At 40.3% G+C, this 26,522-nt stretch overlaps 1 protein-coding gene across 1 annotated transcript in view; it reads left to right on the top strand.

The window, feature by feature from the left end:
* The first annotated feature begins 6,562 nt into the window (after nucleotides 1-6,562).
* Nucleotides 6,563-26,522, top strand: part of PSP (3-phosphoserine phosphatase) — a 36,807-nt gene continuing 16,847 nt past the window's right edge. Inside the window, exon 1 of the mRNA XM_087690278.1 lies at nucleotides 6,563-7,043. Coding sequence (XP_087546404.1) covers nucleotides 6,752-7,043 — 292 coding nt within the window. The 5' untranslated portion in view covers nucleotides 6,563-6,751. The remainder of the gene's footprint in view (nucleotides 7,044-26,522) is intronic.

Raw genomic sequence — 26,522 nt, 5'->3', positions numbered from 1 at the left:
GATTATTGAAGTTAAGGACTTTTTAAAGAAGAAGTTTAAGATGAAGGATTTGGGTGAGCTGAGGTACTTTCTTGGTATTGAGGTGATCAGATGTGATAATAGTATATGGCTATCCCAAAGGCAATATGGCTTGGATGTGTTATCCAAGTATGGCATGACAGCGTGTAAACCTTTTTTAGTGCCATTGGAGCAAAATGCGAAGTTAATTTGTTGATGTTAGGGATGAGATAGAAAATCCTACTATGTTCAGGAGGAAGTAGGGAGTTTGATTTGCATGACTATCACAAGGCCAGACTTGAGTTATGTTGTTGGCCTTGTCAGTCAATTTATGTAAATGCCCAGAAAGCCTCATTTGGATGCAATTAGACGCATATTGAGATATGTGAAGTCTACTTTACATTATGGAATTTTTTATGAGGTAGTTAAGGATATACATGTGTTTGGATACACAGATGCAGATTGGGCTAGTAGCATGTTAGACAAAAGATCTACCAGCGGATTCATGTTTTCTCTTGGTAGTGTAGTAGTTACATGGAGCATCAAAAAGCAATCTACAGTTGCTTTATCAAGTATAGAGGTGTTGCTATGGTAGCATTTGAGGTGGTATGACTGCAAAAGTTATTGGGTGATTTGGATGTGCAAGGAGATGGTCCAATTGTCATTCACTGTGACAACATGAGCAGCATACAGCTAGCTAGGAACACATTGTTCCATATGCTAGGACAAAACACACTGAGATGCACTATCACTTTGTGAGAGAGAATGTACTTGCAGGAGAGATTGACTTATTATATGTCAATAAACAGGATTAGATAGTTGACATTTTCCCAGAGGCATTGGATGTAGAGAAGCTTCAAAGTTTTGAAGCTTGGAGTTGCAAAGATACAATTGAGCTTGAGGGGGAGTGTTAAGATGGCAAGCTCAACACGTGCAGACATTGATGATGGACCAACTGGCTAGATGGGTCTGCACGTCTACACCCAACACATTGCTAGTCATTATGATCCTCACATGGCCAGTGACTTACCATATATTTAGTCTATTGCACCTACCTATAGCTAGCATAGTTATAGCACCAGTTGATTAGTATAGTTAGTTATGCACTGCTTGACTTAATAGGCCACTTTCCTTTATGTTGTATCTTTGTTATACTTTGTGTATATTGTATTGTGTGTAGAAAAAGGAGATAAAAACCGACAAGAAAACATTTTGGCCTCCATCTCTCTTATTGTGTTCTTGAGTGAGCTTCCTATTGTGTGTTTGGTGCAGTAACTCAAGTAAGTCCCCCCACCACGCGAGTCTTGACACTAGCTTCCTTCACTAATCTCTAGTCAGATGACTAGGTCTAGTTCCCTTAGTAAGAAGTTGTAGCATTTTATCATAGTATGAATCCACATCAATGCCTTGAGCTTTAAATTATTTAGCATAAGGTGGTTGATAATTGATTGGTTCATTGGATTCCTCTCCTTCCAATCTACTTAAAAATTTAGATATAACATGTGATTTATCTTATGTATGAATCAACTTATAGTCCAACTCTTATCAAAGTAACATCGAATCTTCTTGTAAGTTGTGGCTTATTCACCAAATAAAGTAAAACCTGATTATCTACATGAAAAACCATGTGAAAGTGTTAGTATAATTATTTTTTGCTATTGATAACCTTTTACTAGCATAGTACAATGGTCTAAACTAGGCAAGCACTTTCTATAGCAACATCTAATGCATTGAGAAAGAGATGGAATGGCAAGTCCAACTGTAGGAGCTGCAATATTCCATGAACAGCTAGCATATTCTCGAGCATATTAAAAGTTGATCATCCGTCCATGAGAAATGCACTTGTTAGAGGTGTACAAATATAAGATAGATACTTGAGGTATCTTCCATGCTACTTAATTTGCCACACAAACCACATTACCTCATGTACATTCCTTGGCACTTTAACTTTCTACATTGTTGAAATATTTATTGGATACTCTTACGGGAAACTATAACTTGGATTGGGCAGGTGACAGTGATTCCAGGAAATCAATTTTTGGATATTGTTTCTCTTTAGGTTGATGAATCTTCTTTTGGATCAGTAAGAAGCAACCAACTATGGTATTGTCTTCTACTAAAGCAGAGGACAAGATAGCTTGCTTTACTACATGTGAAGCAGTGTGATTAAGGAGGATCTTATGGCATATGGGAGTACAATATGAATATCCAATAGTGCTAAGATGTTACAATTAGAGTTGCATCGCCATTGCAAAAAATTCCAAGTTTTCATGCATGCACCAAACACATTGAGATCCAGTATCACTATGTGTGTGACTTGATCGAGGATGGGATAGTAGAGCTGTGGTCTATTGTCCAAAAAAGGAGAATGGAGCATATATCTTTACCAAAGCGCTTACGAATAATCTCCTTTGAATTCATATTTAGAGGCTTAGCATTGGGCCAAGAATATAGTTCATTTGTGAGTGGACATTGAGGGGGGTGTTAGATATGCTTAATACCCCATCCTCATAAGGTGCCACCAATGATCCATGGTGCTCTAAGTTGTAAGGTTCCCATTATGAGAAGAAGCTATGCGTGAGCATGGACATTGGGTGGGTTGTCTTGACTTGTATGCTAGATGAGGTCTATATGATCGGATGTCAAAAAGGTTATCTTTGTGGATCTAGCCTTTGGATTGGATAGAGTAGTTATGTTGGTAGCAACTTGAGGCACAATGCATTGAGTTGCAGGAGGGTATAGGAGTTATCACAAACCCCTATTTTAGGATTGGGGGGCTGCAAAAGCAGCCCTTGGCTGGGGAGTCTCAAGGAGGCATGTTAACCATAGACTACCTTCTTGGGTTATAAAAGGAAGTCCCCTCTAAAGCCATCATCAATTTATTTTTCACCTAGTCAGAGTTCTTCCAGCTGCCCTTAAGCTCTTCACCTATCATCTGTCTAGATTGCCATCTAAGCTTCATAATGAAAATGCACAGGTATATAGAGCCATCTTTGTATCAATTCATTTGAAATTAAAGCAGTATCAGTTCTTCTCATATTTGTTATGTGTTCTCTACTCCTTGCATATTATGTCTGTTGTGACATGCAATTTCTATAGCCCATGGCTTCAAGACTTCTTTGCTAATGCTTGTCTCCCAATACCAACTAATGGGGCACTATTGCTTGAGTGACCCTTCATGGTTGATGAGATAAAGCTGGTTGTTGTGAAGATGAAGCATTGGAAGTCTCAAGGGCCTGATGGCCTCCCAATGGAATTGTTCTAAAAGCTCAAGGATATTTGCGTTGTGAATCCGGTCTCCATGCCAAACTAGGTTAGAAGGGGGTAAAAAGCTGTGGCACATTGCTTCACTCTTTCAATAGAGAAATGATCAAACTAATACCCAAGTCCCCCCTCAAGACTAAGGTGACCAACTGGAGGGCCTAACTATGCTCAATTTCTCTTATAAGGTATTGGCCAAAGCACTAGCCATGAGAATGAAGGTGCTCCTTGCTTGAGTCATTCATGAGAAGCAATACATATTTGTCTTTGGCGGGAGGATCCAAGACATGGTTCTCAACTTGATCTTCTCAATGGATCATGCTCTTGCCCTTTGTCCTTGTCAACATGGACTTAGACAAAGCGCACGACAAAGTAAGTTGGTCATTCATACTAAGCACCATGACAACCCTCATGTTTTTGGCTCTATCATCATATCAATGGTTAGTAGTTTTTTTCACAATGCTTTTGCTACTGTAAACATCAATGGTTCATTGTCCAATCCCTTTGACCTTAGGAGGTCAATTCGTCAAGGTTGCCTACTCGTTCCACCTTTGTTTGCCTTGATCATTGACCCTTTGTTGTGAAAAATTGATCACAGAATCAGGCAAGCTCCATCGTGTGCTTCCCCTCCTGGATGGTAGTGTTGCCTCCGCACAATTCTTTGCCGATAACAACTCAGTGGTGGTTACTATAGAGAAGGAGTCTCTGGATGCCCTCACGGATGCTTACTAAGAGTTCGTTGATCTCTCGGATTCCAAGATTAGTTAGGCCAAAATAGGATTGACCTACCTATCTTAGAGGGAGCTTGAGCATTGGTTGTTGCAATACAACTTCAAAGCTTGTTAAGCCTAATGAGATCATAAGGTATCTAGGTGCCTCAATTGGAGTTGGCATCACCAACAAACAAAGGTTTGTATGGTATATGGATAAATTCACATTGAAGGTTAATAAATGAATGAGCCAACCCCTCTTGTTTGTAGGTAGACTGATTGTGTTGAAATTGGTCGTTACTTCTACAACAGTGTTTTTAGCTTCATTATTTGCCTTCGGCAAAAGTGCTTGGAAGTAGTTGGAATAGTTATTGAGGAAGTTTTTATGGTCTAGCAGATGCAACAGAACTCCCCCTTTTATAGGTACGAATAGGCGAGCAAAGATCGGGAAGAAACACGATCAGAATTTCGACACATTACATACCATTGACCAATTCAATATCCTGAGGGTATGGAGGAGATGCCATAGTCGATTTCAGAGAGGAGTGTTACTCCTCACTCTTATATAGGTTTTAGGAGGATGGCTCAAGTGGATGTTATGGAGGTACCGATGTAGTGTCTCCATCTTGTAGATATGGTGGAGAGTTGTCACCTCTAAGATTTGTCACACCTGTAGGGACATCTACTCTAGTGACTCTAGGTTTTGCTCAGGCGTCCGCAGAGGTGGCGCCCCTATGGGTGCTACTCTGAGAGATACTACCCCCGTGGGTATGCCAGATATACAAGGGTCTCATATTTAGCGGGACACGATCATTGCGAGTAGGGAGTCAGGAGGAGTAGGTACCAAATCAATTGTCATCAAAGCTCAAAGTCTTGCCTTTGGTTTGATCAAGAGGATGGATGACAAAACCTGGGTTATCTTACTAAAACATTGGCTTGTTGCCTCACTTGTTAAGGGCAAGCAACGGCTTGGTATAAGTTGCCAGGACCGGCATGAGCTACTCCATCGAGGAGGTCGAAATTCTTGCCTTGAGTGTTGTGCAAGCACTTGCTTGAAGGTGGTAGACTACTTTGAAGGAAGCAAACTAGACCTGTGCCCCCTTCAAAAAAGGTAATACTTTGCTCAATCTCAACCTTTGCAATCTCTAATTGGCCCAATGGCAAGACTATATGGGAATCTAGGAAGTCAAAATACTTAATAGTGGCATTGTCAGCTATTGCCATGAAGATCAATGACAAGTGGAGGAAAGAATATCCCTTTGGATCCATATTCACTTGGAAGAGAAGACTTAAGAATGTGTGGAAGACTACTCATTCCTTCAGATTCAATGTCTTTAATTGAAGGCTCCTGTTAAAGTCATTGCCCTTATGTGCTCATCTAAGCCTGAAGATTCAATTTAGTCCTCACTGCCCCCTATGCAAGAAAGTGGAGGAGACTGAAAAGCACCTCTTTTGGGATTGCCTACATGCTATTGGGGTGTGAAAGAAAGTCAATGGAGCTAACTTAAGGTTTGATTTTGGATTCTCTAGGGTCTTCTTTCTAGATTTGGACATACTTGATGACTCCTTGTGGTAACAAATTTCCCTAGTCTTAGTTGTCACACTTAGGTTTCTATGGTAAGGAGGAATGAAATGGTCTTTAACAAGAATTGCACATTATCTTAGGTTTTCATAGTATAGGGGAACGAAATGGCCTTTGGTAAGAATTGCACATCTTACTACTATATTATTTTGGTTGTAGATTCGAAAAGCCCTAAACCTCTAGAGGGCTTCTCAAACCTATCCCCTTCCCAAACCTCTATTTTTAAATTAACCCCCCCCTCTCTCTCATGTATAGGCTCTCTCTCTCTTTTAATTAAATCAATTTTTTTACAAATGTCTATTTCTTCCTCTTTTTAAATCAAAAGTTTCTCTCTCTATTTCTCTTTCTCTTCTCCCCCTTTTTTAGTTAGATTAAACTTTTCTCTAAAAAAATATATTTTTAAAAGTTTTATTTTTTCTTTTAATTAAATGGTTTAAAATTTTAATTTAAAATTAAAATATAAATTTTTACATACTTTGAGAGAGAGAATTAAAAAAGGAAAAAAGAGGAGAGAGAGAGAAGAAAAAGAGAGGAGAGAGGGGGAGAGATAAGAAAATAGCGAGAAGAGAGAGAGAAGAACACATAGAGAGAGAATTATAGAGAAAAGAGAGAGAGAGAGAGATAATTATAAAGAGAGAAAAGATCAAATTTAAAAGAGAGAGAAAAAAAATAAAAAGAGATAGAAGAGAAAAAAATTTGAAGAGAGTGAAGAAGAAAAAAAGGAAAACAGAGGAGAGGGAGAGAGGAAAAAGAGAAGAGAGGGGAGAAGAAAAGGGAAGAGAAAGAGCAAGGAGATGAAAGAAAATAAACTAAAATAAAATATAGAGAGAGAATGAGAGAAAAAATATATGGAATTGGGGGGAGATGAGAGGGAGAGAAGCCTTGGATTTTCATACTCTTCTGTAAAAGCTATTTTACCTCGCATCTATAATCCTTGCAGCTAATATGACCCGCATTATAAAAAGTGATGAACAGTTTTAGGGGCCGCGCGGTTTATGGGACCGGGGGCCTGGGGAAGGGGGCCGCGCGAGGGTGGGAGAGAGGTTTTGATTTACGTTGATGTGCCACCGTCTGTGACAATCATGAACGGAAAGTTGAGGGGGTGAAATGGAAAAGAAGAAACAACAGCAGAACAAGCAAATATCATCGATGGCATTCTTTGTAGCCTAGCAGGTGGCTTGACAGATTTACACGATCAGCCATGGAAGGCCTTGTTCTGCAGAGAAACGTACTGTCTTCGCCTTCGCCTTCGCCTTCTCTTTCTCCCTCTCTCGTCGTTTCTGCAAGAGGAGGGGACGCCAGAATAGCGGGCCCAAGGTTTTCTGAAGAGTGCCCTCGATCTCGCCTATTTTCTTCTTCTTTTTCGCGGTCTTCTTGGCTATTATGCGCGCTTGGCCGTCGCTTGCATTGCCCTGCTTCGCATCTCTCCAGCGTGCGCATGCACTCCTCCACTGCAGCAGCTCCCCCCATCGCCTGCCCCCTTCCATCGCAAGGTAAGTAAACATTTAACGACATTTTCTTGTTATTGCAAGATAATCCTTTGAGGCCCATTCTTTTCTCATCGCAAGTTAAAGATTTGATGTTCGTTCTCTTGTTTCTTTCTTTTATATCGAAACATCTGGTTGCCAGCTTGCTTATCGCGTTTAACCCTGCATCTCCATAAGGCCTTCGTCTGTCTTTTAGTCTTAATGCATGCTTGGACTCAGCAGTATTCGGTCTGAATCCCAGGATCAAAGCTATTGTTAAGAAATTTCACTTAAGACGGTAGATGGTTTGGATCCTGATTTCATGTTTGAACAGCGTTTTGTGATGTTTCTGCCATTTTTGTAACGTTGTCACCTTTTGGTTTTGTGAATGTTAACTGTCCCGATTTTGACAACTGTCAGAAATAACATTTGGGTGGCATTGACGCATGCCATTTGCTGACTATTGTGTCAGATCTGTCAAAACATAGTAATTTATGGCGATTTCATAGAAATAAGCAAGGTCATGCAGTTTTCTTCTCTTGAACTTATATGATTACTGTGCAGAAGTCCTGGTCTTGGCTCATCGTGTCTCCATGTATTTTGCATGAAGCTAGTGGGCAGTGTGGTTAACCACTCTTCAATTGGACCTGCTTGAATAAGTCCTCGTATTCGATATTGTCCAAGCATAGTATTGGATCCAGGATATAGAACATTTCTACCTTCACACAAAAGCACAGAAAAAAGCAAGGAGAACTTGTGAAAGGCTTCCAGTCTTCTCTTCCATATATGATACTTGATTTAAGCAATGCTAACTTTTACAGGACTTGGCAACTTATAGGATAACCTTTTTCTGACCGCATGAACACACAACATGTACCAAACAGTAAGTGGAATGAATGCTCATTGTCGTTCGATTCATGCAAGAGACATGCAGATGATCACACGAGTGAGATGCACTTGGTGCGATTGGAAGAGAAGCTGAGGTCTTAGCTAAAACACACCAACACACATGAATGCTGCTCGTTATTCTAATCATGCAACAGATTGTGCAAATGATCACATGATTGAGATGCACAAGGTGCATTTAAAGAGTGGAGATCTGAGTTAGAATTGAGCGATTGTTTTAAGAATTGCAACTACAAGTTGGCACTAAATTGCATGCAATTGTCGACCAAGTTTAAAGTGCCAAGTTAAATTCACAACCCAATTGTAGGACACTTTTGCTGATAACTAACATGCATTTGTACATTTGGATGGGCACCCACAACACTAGCCATTGACCATGACCATTTGGTCACTGGATGTGACCATGCCCAAAGGGTTAAAGGTCTTGTAGTGTGAATATGCCCCATGGCTAGGATGGTGTAAGAGCTCAATTGTAGGATGATTTTGCTAACAACTAACATCATTTGTACATCCTTGGATACCCAAAACATTGGCAGTTGACCATGACCATTTGGTCACTAGATGTGACCATGCTCAAAGGGTTAAAGGTCTTGTAGTGTGAATATGTCCTATGGCTAGGGTGGTGTAAGAGCTCTATAGAGAGGACTCAGCCTTCAGGGCTCAGTCGCGTAATCTCTCTTGTGAGATCTAATTGTGGGCTCTAGACGGTAGGTAGCTCTAGTCACACATCAGGATGGTGTGGGCCGATAATGGGACATGACACATGAATCCTTGTGATGGGAGCTTGGTTCAACATGCTATATTAGTCCCAAGCTTTGGGGAGCATTCAGGTGCTTTGAGACATGCATAAAGACTATACTTGTGGATATCTTTATAAATAGGTACATGTGCTTTGCCTTGATCAAAAGCAATTCACTCTATTTAGGTGTGGAGTAGACCTGTCGAGCATGGGCCATCATAGTCCCATGAGCTTCTAGTGCTGTTGCACACGTTGCCATGGTAGGTATTAGTAGCCTTGATAGCAATGGAATGCCCCCATAGATCCATAGTCACATGGAATGGCCATTTTTTGGTATTCCACTTCCATTCATGCCAATAACATGTGACTAAATAGCCACATGGAATGGCGATTGGCCATCCCCATTCTCATTCTCTGTTTTTCTTTCCCATTTCATGCCAATAACATGTGACTAAATAGCCACATGGAATGGCGATTGGCCATCCCCATTCTCATTCTGTGTTCCCATTTGCCGTTCCATGTGACTATGCATAGATCTGTGACTTGGATACATGATAATGACACATGCCACATAAAGGCATGGATATTAGATCCACCTTCTAGCCATAGACCCAAATGGACTGAATGCAACAAACTATCCAATCTTAATGCTCAATCTAATGTATGTAGTCTTGATGACAATGATGGCAGTAAAGGGGGCCAAACATAGCTTCTAGAGCATAGTTGCCAAGAAACCCGTTTCACAAGGTTAGGAAACTTGTATCATACCTAGGCGTTTCATAAGCGTATGAAATACCTACTTTAAACTTTCACAAATGCCATATCCTAAAAGTCTTGGGATTTTTGTAATCATTGTTTATTATGGATTTACTTAACAGGTTGACATGGATATTTGCATTGATTGCCTCAAGTTTTTTTTTTGAGTTGTGGTCCATGATGATTGCATATATTGATGGCTCCTTTTACAACTAAAGTTAATGTTGGACATGGATAGTCGACCATGATGCATGCAAATATTGATCCTATGTTGAATCTTGATTTGCATTGTATAGAATAGTGATAATGAATAATGTTAATTTGTGTTTTCTATGTCACATGACTTATATAATATATGTCTATAATACTTTTATACTTTTTTATATCTCTAATGAAACCTGTTTTTAACATTTTACAGAAGTTGTACGAAACCTATGAAACCCATTTCATATCTTCCATTTTTGAAACCCTTGGCAAATATGTTTTAGAGATGTGAGAATGTTGTCGATGTTGAAGAGACATAACAAAAGTAGCAAATGCAGTAGCCTTTAAAGAGTAGGCCTAATAAGAACAGATCCACTAGGATGACGATAACTAATAGTTGGTGAAACCAACCTTGCTTCTTTGAAAGGGTAGTAATGACTTGATTAACACTTAATTATAGCAGGAAGCAAATTCACATAAAATGAAGTACACATTTTACCGCTTAATCTTAGATAGTTGACACCTAAGTTTCAAGACTGGGCGCCCCTTGTGGTATTTGTATTTCTTTAACTTGTATTGCAAGTGGATGGAGAACAATTGAGATTTTTCAATATGCTTTATTAACCCAAGTGCCTTTTGCTATTATAAATGACTAATAAGCCTTCAAATCAATTTGTCACAAATTCAATGTTGGTTGTTGGCCTTTTGAATCCTCTCATATCAAATAGAAAGTGTTAATGTAAGCTTAAGGATGTGCTCAAGCTTTGTCTCATAGACATCTCAATGGGGGAGGAGTGCATAGATTTTAGCTCTAAAAATTCAAGTTTGAAGCCTTCGAATTTGGGTACGCTTCTCGAGGTGGCCATCAAACCCTAATTTTTGCTATGAATTAGGGTTCATCAAAATCTCCACCTCCAATGGTTGGATTGTTGTATAACTTGGAGTAAAGTTGGGAAATGGCTAGAGAAAGAGAGAGAATGCTATAGAAAGAAATTTTAGAGATTTGTCGTGAGAATTTGGTGAAATTGAGTTAGACTCCCCTGATCAAGAATATGCAATTGTCTTTAGCAAAATCGTCTTCAATGGCTAAGAAATGGCCCCAAAAGTAAGCAACACCAGCCCAACCTCTCTTTTAACAACTCCAAATTGCAAAAATGAGATTTTCCTTTTCCCTTAAGCTCCAATTTAACTTTCCCAAACTTGCACGGGCAAGTTTTGCCAAGGGGCAACCTTCCAAATCGAATTTCCAACATTATCTAGCCCATTAAATTAAATTTCAAAATATACATTTTAAAATTTAGTTTAATAATTATAACCGTGTCCAAAAAATAATCTAACCAGCGAACAACTTATCATCCAAGTGATCTTAAGCACTCATTAGCCCAGAACGGGCATTAATCAATCAATCAATGCCGATTCTCTAGTGTCACCATCAACACTAATGGCTAATTAAATGTTCTAGGCTAAGTTTTGATAGTTGGTACTACCTAGTATTTGTCAAGCATAACTTATTACAACTTTTGCCTTTTGTACGAATTGATATCTCAGGGTCTTGGGTTCCTTACTATGAAATAATTGATGTGCACCTCGTGTGTAAGTCACATTTGCACATTTGATTAGCTTTTCATCAAATGCTAAGCAAAGCAATAAAATTTCATGTCTTTGTGATAGACCACTCCCTTGAAATCCTTGCAATTGTCCTTGATTGCATTGCAATGTGCCAAAGCAAAACATACTGCATTGGAATTTTCCAAAAGGCATCATAGTAAAAACAACATTGGCGATTGTTGTTGAACCATGCTAATGCTAAACACTTGCTGAAAATTTCCAGCCAGCATACATAAAACATAAGACTCATAAAGAATCCAATATTGCTGCTAGAAATCCATAGAATGCATTTCTCATAAGCATATGCAAATTGTTTTGGCCAAACAACCATAGCAAGGTATAAATTGAGCATGAACCATGGCTGAACTATCAATGGCATTTGTAAAACATGTTGCTGTCCACAAAACCAGTTGAATATCATCGAAAACTAATGATCAGCCATTGAAAACCAGCAAACGATAATCAATCTTTGATGATCATAGACATGCAAATTGATGCATATTGATTAAAATGTATAGTTTTAGAGCTGCAGTGAAAACCATATCCATTTGTGTACAATTGTAGTAATTGGTACAATAAATAGTAATCTCATGGTAGATATATTGTTAGCACAACACCTTGGTGCGTTGAATACATCCGAGATCCACTATATACGAGAGTTGTCCATCACTGGAGAAGTGAAAGTGCTACCTCCACCTTGAGCATCGAGCAATGCTTTGGACCCTTGCTCTACTAAACCTGACTGAGTCTGATCCAAAGTCGGGCTCTAACTAAAAAGCCTCGGGATAAAAATGCAACAATCAAGGATAGTCTACCAAGTCATCGTCTTCGATCCACTTAGCATCCATTGGTGAATAGTTTTGAAACTTCACTGAATACCTTTTGAAAGCTTAGACTTTGGCATGCCATGATACTTAAACACATGCTGCAAAAATAAGCACAATATATGATCATCACTTATCTTCTTCCTCACTGGAATGAAATGGGCATGTTTATTAAACCTGCAAATATTGGTTTATATCCTATCATTCCTTGTAGGTATCCTATGTAGCTCAAAGATAAAATCCATAGGAATGCTTTGCCAAGGCCTATCTAGAATAGAAAGGGCTGCAACAAGCCCTACATGTTTTGCCTATCATACTTTACTTTTTGATATATGATGCATGTCTTGACAAACTGCTCAACATTGTGTCTCCAAGAATTAAGAAGGTCAATGAAAAAAATGCTCCACTGGTCCAATTGTAGCATCAATCCCTCTATGCCTTGCATAAGGAGGAGCACGACTCTCAGTGATCACTTTAGGCCTCAACTGCTTTGTGACAGACGATTATCCATGCATCAACAGAAAACCATCTCTAAGCACAAATTGCTCATGTCTTTGGCCATTACAAGGTTGATCATATATATTTGCAAAGTTTGAATTAACAACATATTCATTTTTCATAGTATCCAACTTAGTGTGATATACCATAGTGATAGGCGAAATCTAAGGCTTACGTGATAATGCGTTAGCTACCACGTTTTTTTTCCATCTATGTGTATAATCTGAAAATGAAACACATATAAGAAGTTGGCTCATCTCATGTGCTTCTCAAACAACTTAGTTTGATACAAGAAATAGTGCAATGTTTGATGGTTTATTCGCTTGTGATATCAGCTTCTAAAAGATAGTATTTCCATGTCAAAAGATACCATAACTTAGCTATGTTGCATTAAAACAGCCTCTATGCTATTTCCCTATGCATCACATTGAACGACAAATGGCTTCCTTAGATTAGGCCACACAAGCGCATGATCTAAAGTCATCTTTTCTTTTCAACTTTTCAAATAGTGAAATTTTCACAGCCTTCCACTTAAAAGGTACACCCTTCTTTTGCAAAGTATGTAGTGAAGATGCAACTTCAGCAAAACTGCGTACATACTTCATGTAATAGGAGCATAGATCTAAAAAGTTGTGGATTTCATGTACATTTCTCAAGGGTGGCCATGAACGTATTGCCTCAATCTTTGCAAGGTCCATTTGAATACCATCAGCCGGCGCTATGTGCCTTAGAAAGTGGATCTCATGCAAAAGAAATGAACTCTTCTTGTCATTAATGATCAGTCTATGCTCATGTAGCTCATTGAACACAATATTCAAATGCTTTTTGTGCTCTATCTCATTCTTTAAGTAGACAACAATGGTATCATCAAAGGTGCTTACAAACCTCTTATGTGGCCTGAACATGCGATCCATCATCTAATTAAAAGTGACAGGAGCATTTGTAAGTCTAAAAGGCATGGCGAGAAACTCATATAACCCAAAAGATGACCTGAAAGATATCTTAGACACATCCGCTAGTCCAATGCAAATCTTATGCTACCCACTTTTCAAATTTATATTGTTGAATATGGCTGCCCCTTGCAATCTATCCATAACATCATTGATTCGAGGGATTGGAAAATGAATTTTTTATTGTGATTTTATTCAAAGTATGATAGTCAATGCACATGCACCATGAACCATCCTTTTTTTGCACAAAAGCATTGGAAAACAAAAGGTAGATGAGTTGGACTAAATCAATCCTATTTCCAATAGCTCATTTACTTGTCTCATTATCTCTTTCTATTGGTCTGCACTTACCCTGCAGGGTGGCTTATTTGGTTATTTCTAGGGATAAGATCTATGCCATGATCTTCTAGCCTTTCAGGCGGTAGCTACTCCAAAAGTGATTGAGAGAAGCAATCGACAAACATTTTCAGAAATGAAATGTGATTCTTCTTTAATTTTGATATGTTTCCAACATTTTCATTATCAATCTTATCCTTACTAAAAGCCAAGTGCGTTGAAAGTTTATTTTTCATTACTTTGGAAATGGCAACAACCGATACAATAGGGACGAATTTCCCTTTCAACTTGACATCCAAATTATGGTTTTGGCCTTATGTTGAATAGTGATCATTTTAGCATGTGAATCAATAATTGTATGTGTGCGATGGCACCAAGGCATACCAAGCAAGACATCACAACCCTCAAGTGGAGTAAGAGAACTCTTTGCTGTCCACAATCCATAAATGTGCAAACAAAGCTTTCCAATGAGTGGTGTGACATGCTCTATATGGCCCTTGCATGCTATATCAACTTCTCCTAGATGGGTTGCTATATTTGTAGAGATAAAATTGACTCATGCTTTATTATCAAAGAAAATCAAAGCATGCCCTATGCTTTGCATAACTTAGTAGCATCATCATTGGGCTGATTACTAATAACATCTAGCATCAATCTAACTAATGTTTTGGGCTTCTTACCCTTGGGATCTTGGGATAGTTCTCAGCCATGTGACCCTCCTATTCACAAACAAAGCATTTATTTGCAGCTCTTGATTCCCTATGTTATGCAATTGATTCCTAGCTCTTTCCTTGTTGTTTTGACCTCTTTTTAGGCTGATTTTCAGATCTACCCTTTTCTCAACCTTTGACAGCTTCTTATTTGGCTTCTCCCCACTTCCTTGGAAGCGTTGCATCAAGCTTGTTCTAAGCTATCGTGATGTTCACCTCAAATGTACTAGTCAATCAATTCGATATAAACATTTGCTTGAATTGTATCCATGTTGATAGTGCTCTATCTTGCATTAAGAGCATGGACCAATAGTGCTATGCATTTCCCTTTAGAAAGTGGTCGTCTTTCGAATCTTTGAGGATCTGGTGAAGTTTCCTCTTGAAAAGGCTGTATCAAACTGTTGAATAAATATCAAAGCTTTCAGCCTATCTTGTGCATTGCTAAAGGACTCAAACTTCATCTCTTTTCCATCCTCATCATAGTCTTTTGTTGCCCCTTTGGAAGTTAATTTGTCATACATTGGCTGTTGCAAAAAGGGTGCATTTATTGTATTTGCATCATGACCAACATCAAAAGAAGCATTTGCATGACTAGCACTCATTCTTTGAGCCTCATAAGTATTTGGGGATGTAGATGCAATACCAAACACGCCACTTTATGCTCGAGGCATCATGCCAATGCTGCTATACATGGGGTTATGCATATTACTAGTCGAACTGGATACATTGGGCTTAGTACACCATGCATTGGTTGTTGCATACGTTAAGGACTTGTGCTATATATTCTTGTATGTAGTCCGTGAGCCACCATAGTATGAAAAATAGTGCCACCACCAAAGTATCCTAGCTGCCCTTATCTTAGAAGTGGATGTAGCAATGGAAGCATAAACAAATATTGAAATAAAATGTTGAACTCAAGATATACCAAACATGAGACGGTTGTTAGCAATCTAGTTAGCTCATGTGTGAGTCTGGGCTATGCTTGATATTACTACGTAATTTAGGCATTTTATAGTGGTTATATGAGTGATTATTTAGGAATTTATTGTTGGTCGACCAACTGCCATATTTGATATATTTTAGGTCTATTTATTCAACGACGACGACTCCTCTCATTTAGTCATCTTCATTCTTTAGGTGGTCAGAGAGGAGCTTGAGCTAGAGCCCACGCAGCCAATGTTTCACTGATGTACGTGTCATTCACGTGTTTGGTATATGGATTCCATTTCTTGAGCATATCTCTGAGTTCTCTTCCTTTGCAGTGTTTTTTTGTTCTTTTGTTATTCTATCTTGTGTTCAACAGTTTATTTCAGCACTTGTCTATGCGTCCATTGCTGCACCACTTTTGACATGGTATCAGATTGCAAGTTCTTGGTTCCTGTTGCGACTTTTTTGTTGATTACAAGTTTTTCTTCCCCCTGTTGATTAGGCTTGCGTTTTTTTAGACCAACAACTTGCGTTTTCAGCTTACACGGGGTTCGGACGATGCCTGTGCGTATTTTGCATTGCCTCGGTGTATTTCTAAAGTTCTCTCAACAATTACCTCTTGTAGGACATCCCCAGAGATATGGTCGAAGCTTCAGATGTTGTATGAGACACCTTTCCCTATGTGTGCTGTGACCCTTTATGGACAGCTTCAACAGATGAAGTTTGAGTCTAAGGACACCATCCAGTTATTTTTGCTCCGTGTTACACAGGTACAGGACTAACTTCAACACATGTAGTTTGCCCTTCCAGAGGCACATCTAGTGGGCATGATACTCTATAAGCTTCTTCCGGAGTTTGATGGAGCGGCGAATGCTTTGAGGGCGCATACATCCTGTACACCTGTGAGCTTTACACATATGTCCTCGATGTTGCTTGAGTATGAGACATCTTGGCGTTTACAAGGGAGGCTTTCATCTCATTATGGCGGTTACAGCTTTAGAGAGGGGTGACAGGAAGAAGTCAAAGGCCTAGTGTTATCCCTTGTGAAGAAAACTACCAGGGTTTGTATTGAGAAAACACAGAGTTTACAGCCATGATAGAAACACAAAGAGACATACACAGATACAAAAAGCAAAACTCAAACCCTAAATGCAAAACTTAAAATTCAAACTCAGAAACTCAAACACAAACAAAAGGAGAGAAGAACACAATTCTGAAGTGAATGAATACTGTAAATGAATGGAAGAGTGTATAAATACTCAAGGGCAGAGCAAAGTGTCGAAGAGTGAGATGGATCCCAAGTCTGTGACTACCAATTGGAGTGTAGGATGGAGAGGATGTAGCAAATGCAGGTGTCAGGAGGACTTGGAGCACTACAAAAAGCGCAAGCTAGATAGGTGTGGAAGAGGGCTGGCATCTGTCGCCTGATGAGGAGGAGGTATTGCCTAATGGAGGAAGTTCTTGCCTAGAGAGAAGACACCAAATACAAGTTGTAGATGCAGTCGCTAGCTGCCGCCAGGTGATGAAGAGGTCCAAACGCAGTAGCAGAAGGTTGGCTGATGAGGGAGATGGGCTGCCAGCTGTCGCCTACATACTAGAGGTGCAAATGCAACAGAGGGAAGGTGTGGCAGCAGTTGTTGGGACTGAGCATCCACGTGTGTGTGGACTGATGATTGAAATCTGCACTTTAGGGTGAGAAACTTGCATAGAAGGGGTGAGGTTGAATGCGGCCAGCCTATTTATTTATAGATTGTGAAGGGTGCCCCAAAGAATTAGGGTTTTTAGGGGACCATTGAAACTCTCTTGGACCGCTTCTCTTTTTAGGGTATTTGATTAATTAAGTATGTTTTGGGGTTGTTTAAGAATGCTAAGTAGCTGAAAAGCGTGTTTTAGCTCAACACCACTGTGGTAAGAAGGGCTACTTGCGGAAGGACTGCAAGGAGTTAGTAGCTTCACGGAAGAAGAAGAAGAAGCGGGGCGTGGACTCCTCCGATACGTCATTCTTTTCCTCAGATTCTGACTCCGATACTTTAGGAAGGAGAAGTTTGCATTGCAGAAGGGATCCACTTTTTTAAATCGCGGGAAGGGCTCGATTGCCCCTTCTTTAACTGCATTCTAGTCCCGGTGATGCAATCATCCCTCACAACTCTCTGGTGCTAGAGAGGGAGTGTGAGAGGGTGGTGAGATGGAGTAGCCGAGCCTCATCTATATAGGTATATAAGTTCGAGAGAGGGACGTTCTTGATGCATCGATTGAAGTTTGGCAGGTTCAAATCCTAAAGTTGGGATTGATATGGAGGTTCATGATGAGTTGTTTTCTTTGACAGAGAGCAAGCTTGGTTCCTAGTCTTGAGCTCACATGAGGGGACACTTTGACAGTCTAAGCTAAAGGCGGGGAATCCTTGGTCATATATGTTTAGAGGCATTTTTGATAGGATAGTCTTGTATGCTATTGCGAGATATTGTTGACATACACGAAGATCTATTAGGTCTCTTCTCTATTTTGAGGGGCTGGTATGATCGACATTGACCTCAGATTCTCTTTGAGGCAACTTGGTGGTGGCTTGATCATCCACTACTTGGATATCCATGGTCTATTTTGGTGGTTCTTTGTTGTATATGATTATCATTGTCTCAATATCTTGTATTAGATCACTCATGATTTGAGAGAGGGTGTTAGCAGTCTAGTGAGCTCGTGTGAGTTTGGGCTATGCTTGATATTACTGGGTAATTTAGGCATTTTATAGTGGTTATATGATTTTATTGCCGGCCAATCAGCTCCCATATTTGGTATATTTTGGGTCTATTTATTCAGTGGCCCCTCCTTTCATTTAGTCATCATCATTCTTTAGGTGGTCTTCTTATTGGAGAGAGGAGCCAATGCCTGTGCGCACGCAGCTAGGGACTCACCGTTCTACATGTCATTCTCGTGTTTGGTATATAGATTTCATTTCCTAGGCACATGTCTAAGTTCTTCTATCTTGTGTTTAGTAGTTTATTTCAGCACTTGTCCATGCTTCCATTGCTACACTACTTTTGACAATAGTCGTGTACAGTAATGACTCACTGATTGTGTGGGCGATTGCACCGATTCTCTCTCTCCAACAAAACCTCCAAGTGATGAATGATTGAGACTAAGGAGGGAGCCCAGAAATATATGACAAAATAATGGCATCATAAATACTAGGTTGGCTAGCATATGCGTCAACCATAAATGCAGGTCGGCTAGATAAATAATCATAAATGGCGACAATAAATACACAATAAAGTACCTAAAATATCTAGAATGTGCCTAGTCCACTCTGGCATTTACAAACTCAGACATGAGTTGACAATATTGCTAATGATCCCATCATTGCATGTATGTCGGGCTGTCCAAAATCCATTGGATTAGCACTACCAAGATGGCCTTGCATTTGGGTATCCAATCTGTCATGAGGACATGTATTTTTGAAGCCTTACTTAACATGTGGATTAATTTCTAATCAAATGGTTAAGTAAATGTTGCATATGTGAGGTGTAACTAGGGTTAGAGTAAATTCATTAGCTTGAGACCTGAGGAAATTACGGGATGTCAAAGGCAAAAGTTGCTATAAGTCATGCCGCACAAGTACTTGGTGGTATTTGGTGCTAGTTGTTGGTCTAGGTCATTCATTTGGCCATAAGTGTCAGTTGGTGACACTAGAGAAGTGGTGTTTAATGGTACCTAACACCAATCTGGTGGATAAAGATGGCACAAAGACACTCGGGAATGGAAGTTGCCTAGCCAATTTAATTTTTGGTCAATCAGATTATTTTTCTGAGCATTGAAATAATTATTGAATTAATTTTTAGAATTTAAAGATTGAAAATTAATATTTAATTATGGATAATCTTGGAAAAACCATTTGGGAAGGCCGCCACTTTCAAAATGCCCATGCAAGACTGAAAAATGCCTTTAGAGGTTAAAGAGAGGCATTGTAGTGCATTCAGCCTGCAAGAGATGTTGGGTTTTCACTCACGCCTACGCTCACAAAGGAGTGTTGGTGATCAATAGGACATTGGGGCACTTTTTACTCTTGGTACGAGAGATTTTTTCTCCTAGTTTTATAGTCTTCTTTCGTATGTGCTTATGTTACACACTTACGGACACTTATTGTGTTCAGGTGTGAACACCCTGTAGTCGCGCTTCACTCTTCACATTACCTACTCACACTTAGCTGAGCTTCAATCCTCTCTCCATCTCACATTTGGTATCAGAGCTCAGGCTCTTCTCAGTTCAGCTCCGCTCAACCTCCAGGAGTCCCTGCTCAGTACCAGATCTGCCCCCTGTCCACTGTCAGCTCTGGAGTTGCTCTGCTCCTGCTCACTCAGTCTGCGTCTCCACCAACCCCTGGCCCAACTGCGCCTTTCTAACTGCGACCAGGGCGTTGCTTGTGACCAGCGTCCGCCTTCTGTGCTGCTCTTGCTAGTATGCGCCCTCCCACCAGGTTTCTACGACGCCCCAACCTTGTCATCGCAGCCCCTATCTGCGCTTGCCCGCTTGTGCCAGCTGCTTATGAGCTCATCTGGAAGCACCATTAGTCAGCTCTGGAGCCCGCATGACTGTCGTTGAGCGCTGCCTGTCCTCCTGCGACTTCTGCCTTGCGCCGCCGCCTGGTCCCTGCCGTGTTTAGCCCCTCTGCAGCGCCCATGCCTTGCCCTATGCTGCCACGCCTTGTGCTGCGCCCACTTGCACCTGTATCTGTGCTTGTGGCCACCAGCTTGACTGGTTGACTGATTTCAGAGGTATCATTCACTTTTGGAAACAAGGCTTCTGCCTGAGTCGGCACAAAACTCTGAGTACGTGTTTGGGACATGGTAGATGAAAATTTCTTGGCAAATTTATTAGAAATTTTGGGGCTTTTGAGGTTTTTGAAGACATTGGTACATGTACTACAGTCTTAGTCAGAGATAAGACTGTTTTGGACAATTTTGGGGCTTTTGTTTACAGTGTTGCTGAGCATTGAATGCACCTTGAACGACGTGCATTACAGACAGTTTTGACAAAGTGTGCCTCAGCGTACTAATTGCAGCAAGCTATTTGCTGCAATTTTTTGAAATTTTGGAGATTTCCAGGTTATTCTAGTTTGGACATTGCTCTTTTGCCTTCTTTTGGTATTGATTATCATGGCAAGTCAGGGTGAGATGTATTTACCTATGTATCCAAAGAGGATGGATTGGATGGTAACAATTACTCACTTTGGTTCTTCATGATGAAGAATGTACTTGTTGCGAAAAATCTTTGGGACTATGTCAGTGGCGAAGAAGTTAGGCCCAGAGTTGTGGCTCCTGCTACTCCTCCTCTAGGAGGATGTGGACAAAGGGCACCTCAGCCTGTTCAGCGTGCTCCACTTCAGCCGGTTCCCCAAAGATCATCAGCTCAAAAGGCATAGGACACATGGGATACACAAGCTTTGTTGCTGATTGCATTGGCAGTTCAACGGTCCATCATCCCCCACATTCGTTCGGTAGCTTTTTCACGAGAAGCTTGGCTAACTTTGGAGCAGATGCTTGTTGGTAAGAATGAGACCTGCATCTCTTTCTTAAAGAAAGAGCTTGAGACATCGAAGATGGATGAAGGTGACACATCACATCTCGCAAAGATTTATTTGCTTTTGTAGGTGCAGCTCCAGTTGGCAAGTCTGTACAGTGTGTCAACAATGCATCATACCCTGTTAGAGGTATTGGGGAGATTGTGCTCACAGCCATTGACGGCTCTATTCTCTGCCTACAGGATGCTTTGTTTGTGCTATGTATAAAGAAGAATCTGCTCTCTATTTCTTCTTTGGCACGTTGTGGTTTACAGGTCACATTTGATGATGACAGATGCATGGTGAGAGACAAGGAACACATGACTTTGGTCTTGACTGGCACTTTATGTCATGGATAATATGAGTTGGATGCTCTTTCAGTTGATAAGTCAGCGTACATGGTATCCACTCTTACTCTTGCTATGATATATAGGTAGAGTTATGGCATGCTCAGATGGGGTATGTGAACTTTGGTAGCTTGATGCTCTTACAACGTACACAGAGGCTAGATGGATTACCTCTTCTAGAGAGACCTCCTGAGCACTTGTGCGAAGGATGCATTTTGGGGAAAATGCATCGGTTTTTGTTTCCCCGTGATGTTGCTTTTAGAGCCACAACCAGGTTATAGTTAGTGCATTCAGATGTATGTGGGCCTATGCAGACAAAGTCATTGGGAGAATGTTATTATTTTGTGACTTTTATTGATGACTTTACTCGATTTTGTTGGGTCTATTCTTTGGTAAATAAGTCAGAAGTGTATGATGCATTCTTGGGCTTTTGTTGCACTTGTTGAACACCAATCTGGTTGTAAAACAAAGACTCTCCGTTCTAACCGAGGGGAGGGAATATATGTCCTCTATGCTGAATTCTTTTTTGAAGCAGAAGGGCATTGTTCATTAGTTCACTATTGCTTATACTCCACAATAGAATGGGGTTGCAGAGAGGAAGAATCGGCCACTCATGGAGATGGCTAGATGTATGCTGAAAGCAAAGAGCTTGCCTCATAGTTTTTGGATGGAAGCCGTTATGTGTGCTTGCCATTTTTTGAGCAGATGCCCCACCAAAGCATTAAAGAAAATTACACCTTTTGAGGCTTGGAACAATTGGAAACCTTCTGTTGGACACTTTCGTACCTTTGGGTGTCTTGCATATGCACACATTCTCCAGGTACTCAGAATAAAGTTGGATAACAAGGCTGTCAAATGCATTTTTGTGGGATATAGTAGTGAGAGCAAAGGCTACAGACTCTATGATCTTGTCTCTAAAAAGGTGTTTGTCAGTAGGGATGTACTCTTTGATGAAAAATCAGAATTATCCCTTTCTGGTTTAGACACACATCAGGCTGCCCGTGATGTATTTGAAGGGCTTCTGCCCATTACATTTGGTGATTCGGTTGGAGTTTCGGCAAGTGAACTCAATGTTTAGCTAGCTGCTCCATTGGAAAATGCAGAAAATTAGCCATTGGCTGATCTGAATAATCAGCAAAGTGCTGAAACTGAAATTCAGCAAGAGCTTAGGCACAATTAGGGGGCAAGGCAAATGCCTAGATGGTATTTAGAGACTATGAAAGATAGTCATTTGGATGCGCCCATGGCTGGTCGTACTAGAAGGCAAGCTCGTATGCATGATAACTGCACATACCATGGAGTTTGTTATGGTAGCAAGCACAGTTGATGATGAGGAGTTTGAATGTTTTGAGGATGCACAACAAAGTGTGCATTGAATGGCAGCAATGCAAGCTGAATTGGATTCTATTACTAAGAATCAAACATGGGATTTAGTGTTTTGCTCTTTGGGAAGAAAGCCATTGGAACAAAATGGGTCTACAAGCTAAAACGGAATGTAGATTAATCCATTGACAAATATAAGGCAAGGCTTGTAGCCAAAGGCTATGCACAAAAGAAAGGCATTGACTATGAGGAGACATTTGCTCCTACCTCTTGAATGACGACCATCAGGTCTATGGTTGCTCTTGGCTATCCTTGGTCCTTCTCATTGACATTGTTGTATGTACTATGGTGGGTCTTTCATCATTGCATATTTTATTGTACTTGCTACACATGATCCTAGAGAGGTTGTTAAGCACCTGATTGAAGATCAAAAAGTTTTGCTCTAGTGCTGAAAATGTGTTCAACTAAGCATTAACAGCAAGTATGTCATCTTACAATGAGATGGGACCAAGCAATGATGATGCATCTCATTCCAAAAATGCACATAATGAAGGGGAAAATGCAATGCCTAATCTTGGAACAGACTTCCAGCATAGACATGAAGGAGAAAATGTGGTTGTTGACTAAGAGGCGTCCTTCAAGGCCACAAGATGCTAATGACCAGCAAGAAGATGAAGAATATGACAACTAGTTCAAGGCTCAATTGAAGGTAGTAGCTAATATATTTGTTTGATCGGCCAAAGATCCACTTTGAGAGATTTTTTAATTCTCCCAAAAAGGACAGCAAGGACAAGAAGAAGATGCCATTTTCAAAGGCCTTTGGGCAACAAAAAAGCTTTGAAAGAACAACCATCGCAACCTAAAGATGCACCCAAGGTTAGGGATGAGCAGAAGAAAATGGTACCAATGGGATTGTGAAACCAACCTTTCTTCCGTGGATGGGTGGTAATTCCCTAATTACAACTTAGTTACAGGAGTAACATTTATTACAAAACTGAGAAATGCAAAATAACTTACAATCTTGGACAATGGACATCTTGTTGGCTCCAAAACTGGTGCCCCTTTCGGTATTTCTTTAACTTGATTGAAGAAGAAGTTGATGTACAATGGGATTCTCCCAATCTCTTTCAATATTTCAACTCCCCTTACTATCCAAAATGACCAACAAGTCTTCAATCTGATTTGTCCCTTAATTCGGGCAATCAATTGGCCTTTACCTACTTTGATGGAGATGGAAAATGCCCCAAATTCATTGATTTGCTGGTCCCTCCATACGAATTTGATTGAAAACAGCTTTAGCCCTATTGAATCCAAGTCTTGGAGCTTTTAATTTATGGCATGCTTCTCGAGGCTACTGCTAAACCCTAACTTTTGTTGTTGCAGATTAGGGTTTACAGCAGAGAAATCTAAAATTTCTCAGCCTTTGGTGATCTTAATGCTATAATCTTTGAAGCAAGGTTGTGGAAAGGCTAGAAGATGAGAGAGAATGTTGAGGAGAGAGAAAATTCAGATTTTCTTCGCACAAAGTTGAAGAAAATCAGTCGTTTACTGTAGCTACCCTATCTCAACAGCTTGTAGATACAAGAATTGAAGAAAATCAATCATTTATTGATGCTGCCCTGTCTCAACAGCCTTAGATGTTCTTACCTGTTGTTGATTGGTCTTTTCTTACCCCTGGCTGCCTCAAAAAGGTCCTTCAATGGTTGCAAATCAGACTAGCAACATCTCCTCCCTCTCTCTTGTGAGATGGAGAGAGGATCGAAGCTCAATTGATTGCAGTAGATAGTGTGGAGAGTGAAGCATGACACCCAATGCAATAGACTGAAAGAATGTAAGCTGAAAGTACAAAGTATAACCCTTAAACCTTAGGGTTGTAGGGGGTGTTCACACCCAAACACGATAAGTGCTCGTAAGTGTGTGACATAAGCACATACGAAAGAAGACAATAAATCCGGGGAAAAAAAACCCCCATACCGAGAGTAAAAAGTGCCCCAGTGTCTTATTAATCACCGACACTTCTCTGTGAGCATAGGTGTGAGTGAAAACCCAACAAACCCCCCTAGAGTGAAGAGTGATCAAAAGTACAAGGATCATCCTCCACCAAAGGAGGTCAAATTTAAAGCATTGCGCGAAATGTTTCAAATTTGTCACGAGAAAGAGCTTTGGTGAAGATATTTGCCACATTACCGGTGGTAGGACAATAGGCGAGGCTAATATCACCTGCATGTAGCCTCTCTCTAACAAAGTAATAATGTATCTCAATGTGTTTCGTGCATGTATGAAACATTGGGTTCCGTGCCACTGCAATGGCACTCTGACTATCAGTGAACAAAGGAGAAGGCTCCGTAACAAATACATCCAGATCAGCTAGCAAACGTCTAATCCATATGCATTCAACTGTGGTAGTGAAAGCTGCCTTGTATTCAGCTTCACATGATGATGTGACAATAGTGGATTGTTTCTTGCTAAGCCAAGATATACAATATGAGCCAAGAAAGAAACAATTGCCACTAGTGGAGTGACGTGAATCATAATCACCAGCCCAATCAGAATCATTGTAAGCATGTAATTGCAGTGGTCCCCCCTTCGCATAAAGCAATCCAAGAGATCTAGTACCCTGCAAGTAACGAAAGACACACTTAACAGCTTGCCAATGTGACATGCGTGGTTGATGCATATATCTACTCAAGGCTGAAACTGCAAACTGTATGTCCAGCCTAGTGTTGCATAGGTAAATAAGACATCCAACTGCTAGAGCATATGTGTGTATATTAAACAAATCATTGTCATCATGTAATGATAGCTTTAGTCCAGGTTCCATTGGTGTACAGATTGGCTTGCAATCCTACAAGCCAAACTTCTCAAGAAGTTTACCAATGTATCTTGATTGTGATAAACCAATACCTCTAGCATCATGCATGAACTGAATGCCCAAGTAATAATGCAAAGACCCCAAGTCTGACATTTTAAAATTTGTTGCAAATTTTGTTTGAATGCTGAAATCTGATTAGCATGTGTCCCTGTAAGCAAAAGATCATCAACATATAGACAAATGATCAGCATGGATCCCCCCTATTTACATACGTAAAGGGTAGACTAAGATGAGTTGTTTATAAACCCTTGGCTGAGCAAAAAAGCATCAATCTTTGCATACCAAGCTCTAGGAGCTTGTTTTAAACCATATAAAGTCTTTTTCAGCTTGCAAACCAAGTGTTCGGATCCCTCAATTGCAAAACCAATGGATTGCTGTACATAAACTTGCTCATGAAGTTCCCCATGTAAAAATGAAATTTTAATATCCAACTGATGCACAGTCCATCCATAATGGGCAGCCAGGGTGATCAAGCCACCACAAAGGTGCCTTGGGAAGACATTGGTGTGGATCTCGAATATATCAATCCCTGACCACACAAGTAATAGACATAGCTGAATCTTGATGCCTTGTCATGAACTAGCTTTAAGGAAAGCATATGATGACTGAGGATTCCTCGCCTTTGGCCATGTTGTCAAAGTGTCTCCTCATGTGGGAACAAACTAGGAGCAATGATTGCTCATCACACCTTCCATGGATTCCCCGCCTTCGGCCATGTTACCAAAGTGTCTCCTCATGTGCGAACAAACTAGAAGCAAAGATCTCTTGTCACACCTCCCGCCATGAACTTGAAAGGCCAACCAGTTCTAGGATGTAATATTTGCAAGACTTCATTGATACTTGTAGAAAACCATGCTTAGGATCCACCACACTTGCATATGGATGACTCACTTTGGCATTTGAGAGTCATAAGGGATGATTGCACCACTAGGGTTAGAAGAACGATTCTAGGGCC

Source organism: Lygodium microphyllum, chromosome 12 (assembly GCF_053477565.2).
Source record: "Lygodium microphyllum isolate KBCC chromosome 12, Lygodium_microphyllum_v1.1.10, whole genome shotgun sequence".
Lineage (NCBI taxonomy): Eukaryota > Viridiplantae > Streptophyta > Polypodiopsida > Schizaeales > Lygodiaceae > Lygodium > Lygodium microphyllum.
The sequence above is the reverse complement of the archived record's forward strand: the minus strand, read 5'-3'. Positions and strand labels throughout refer to the sequence as shown.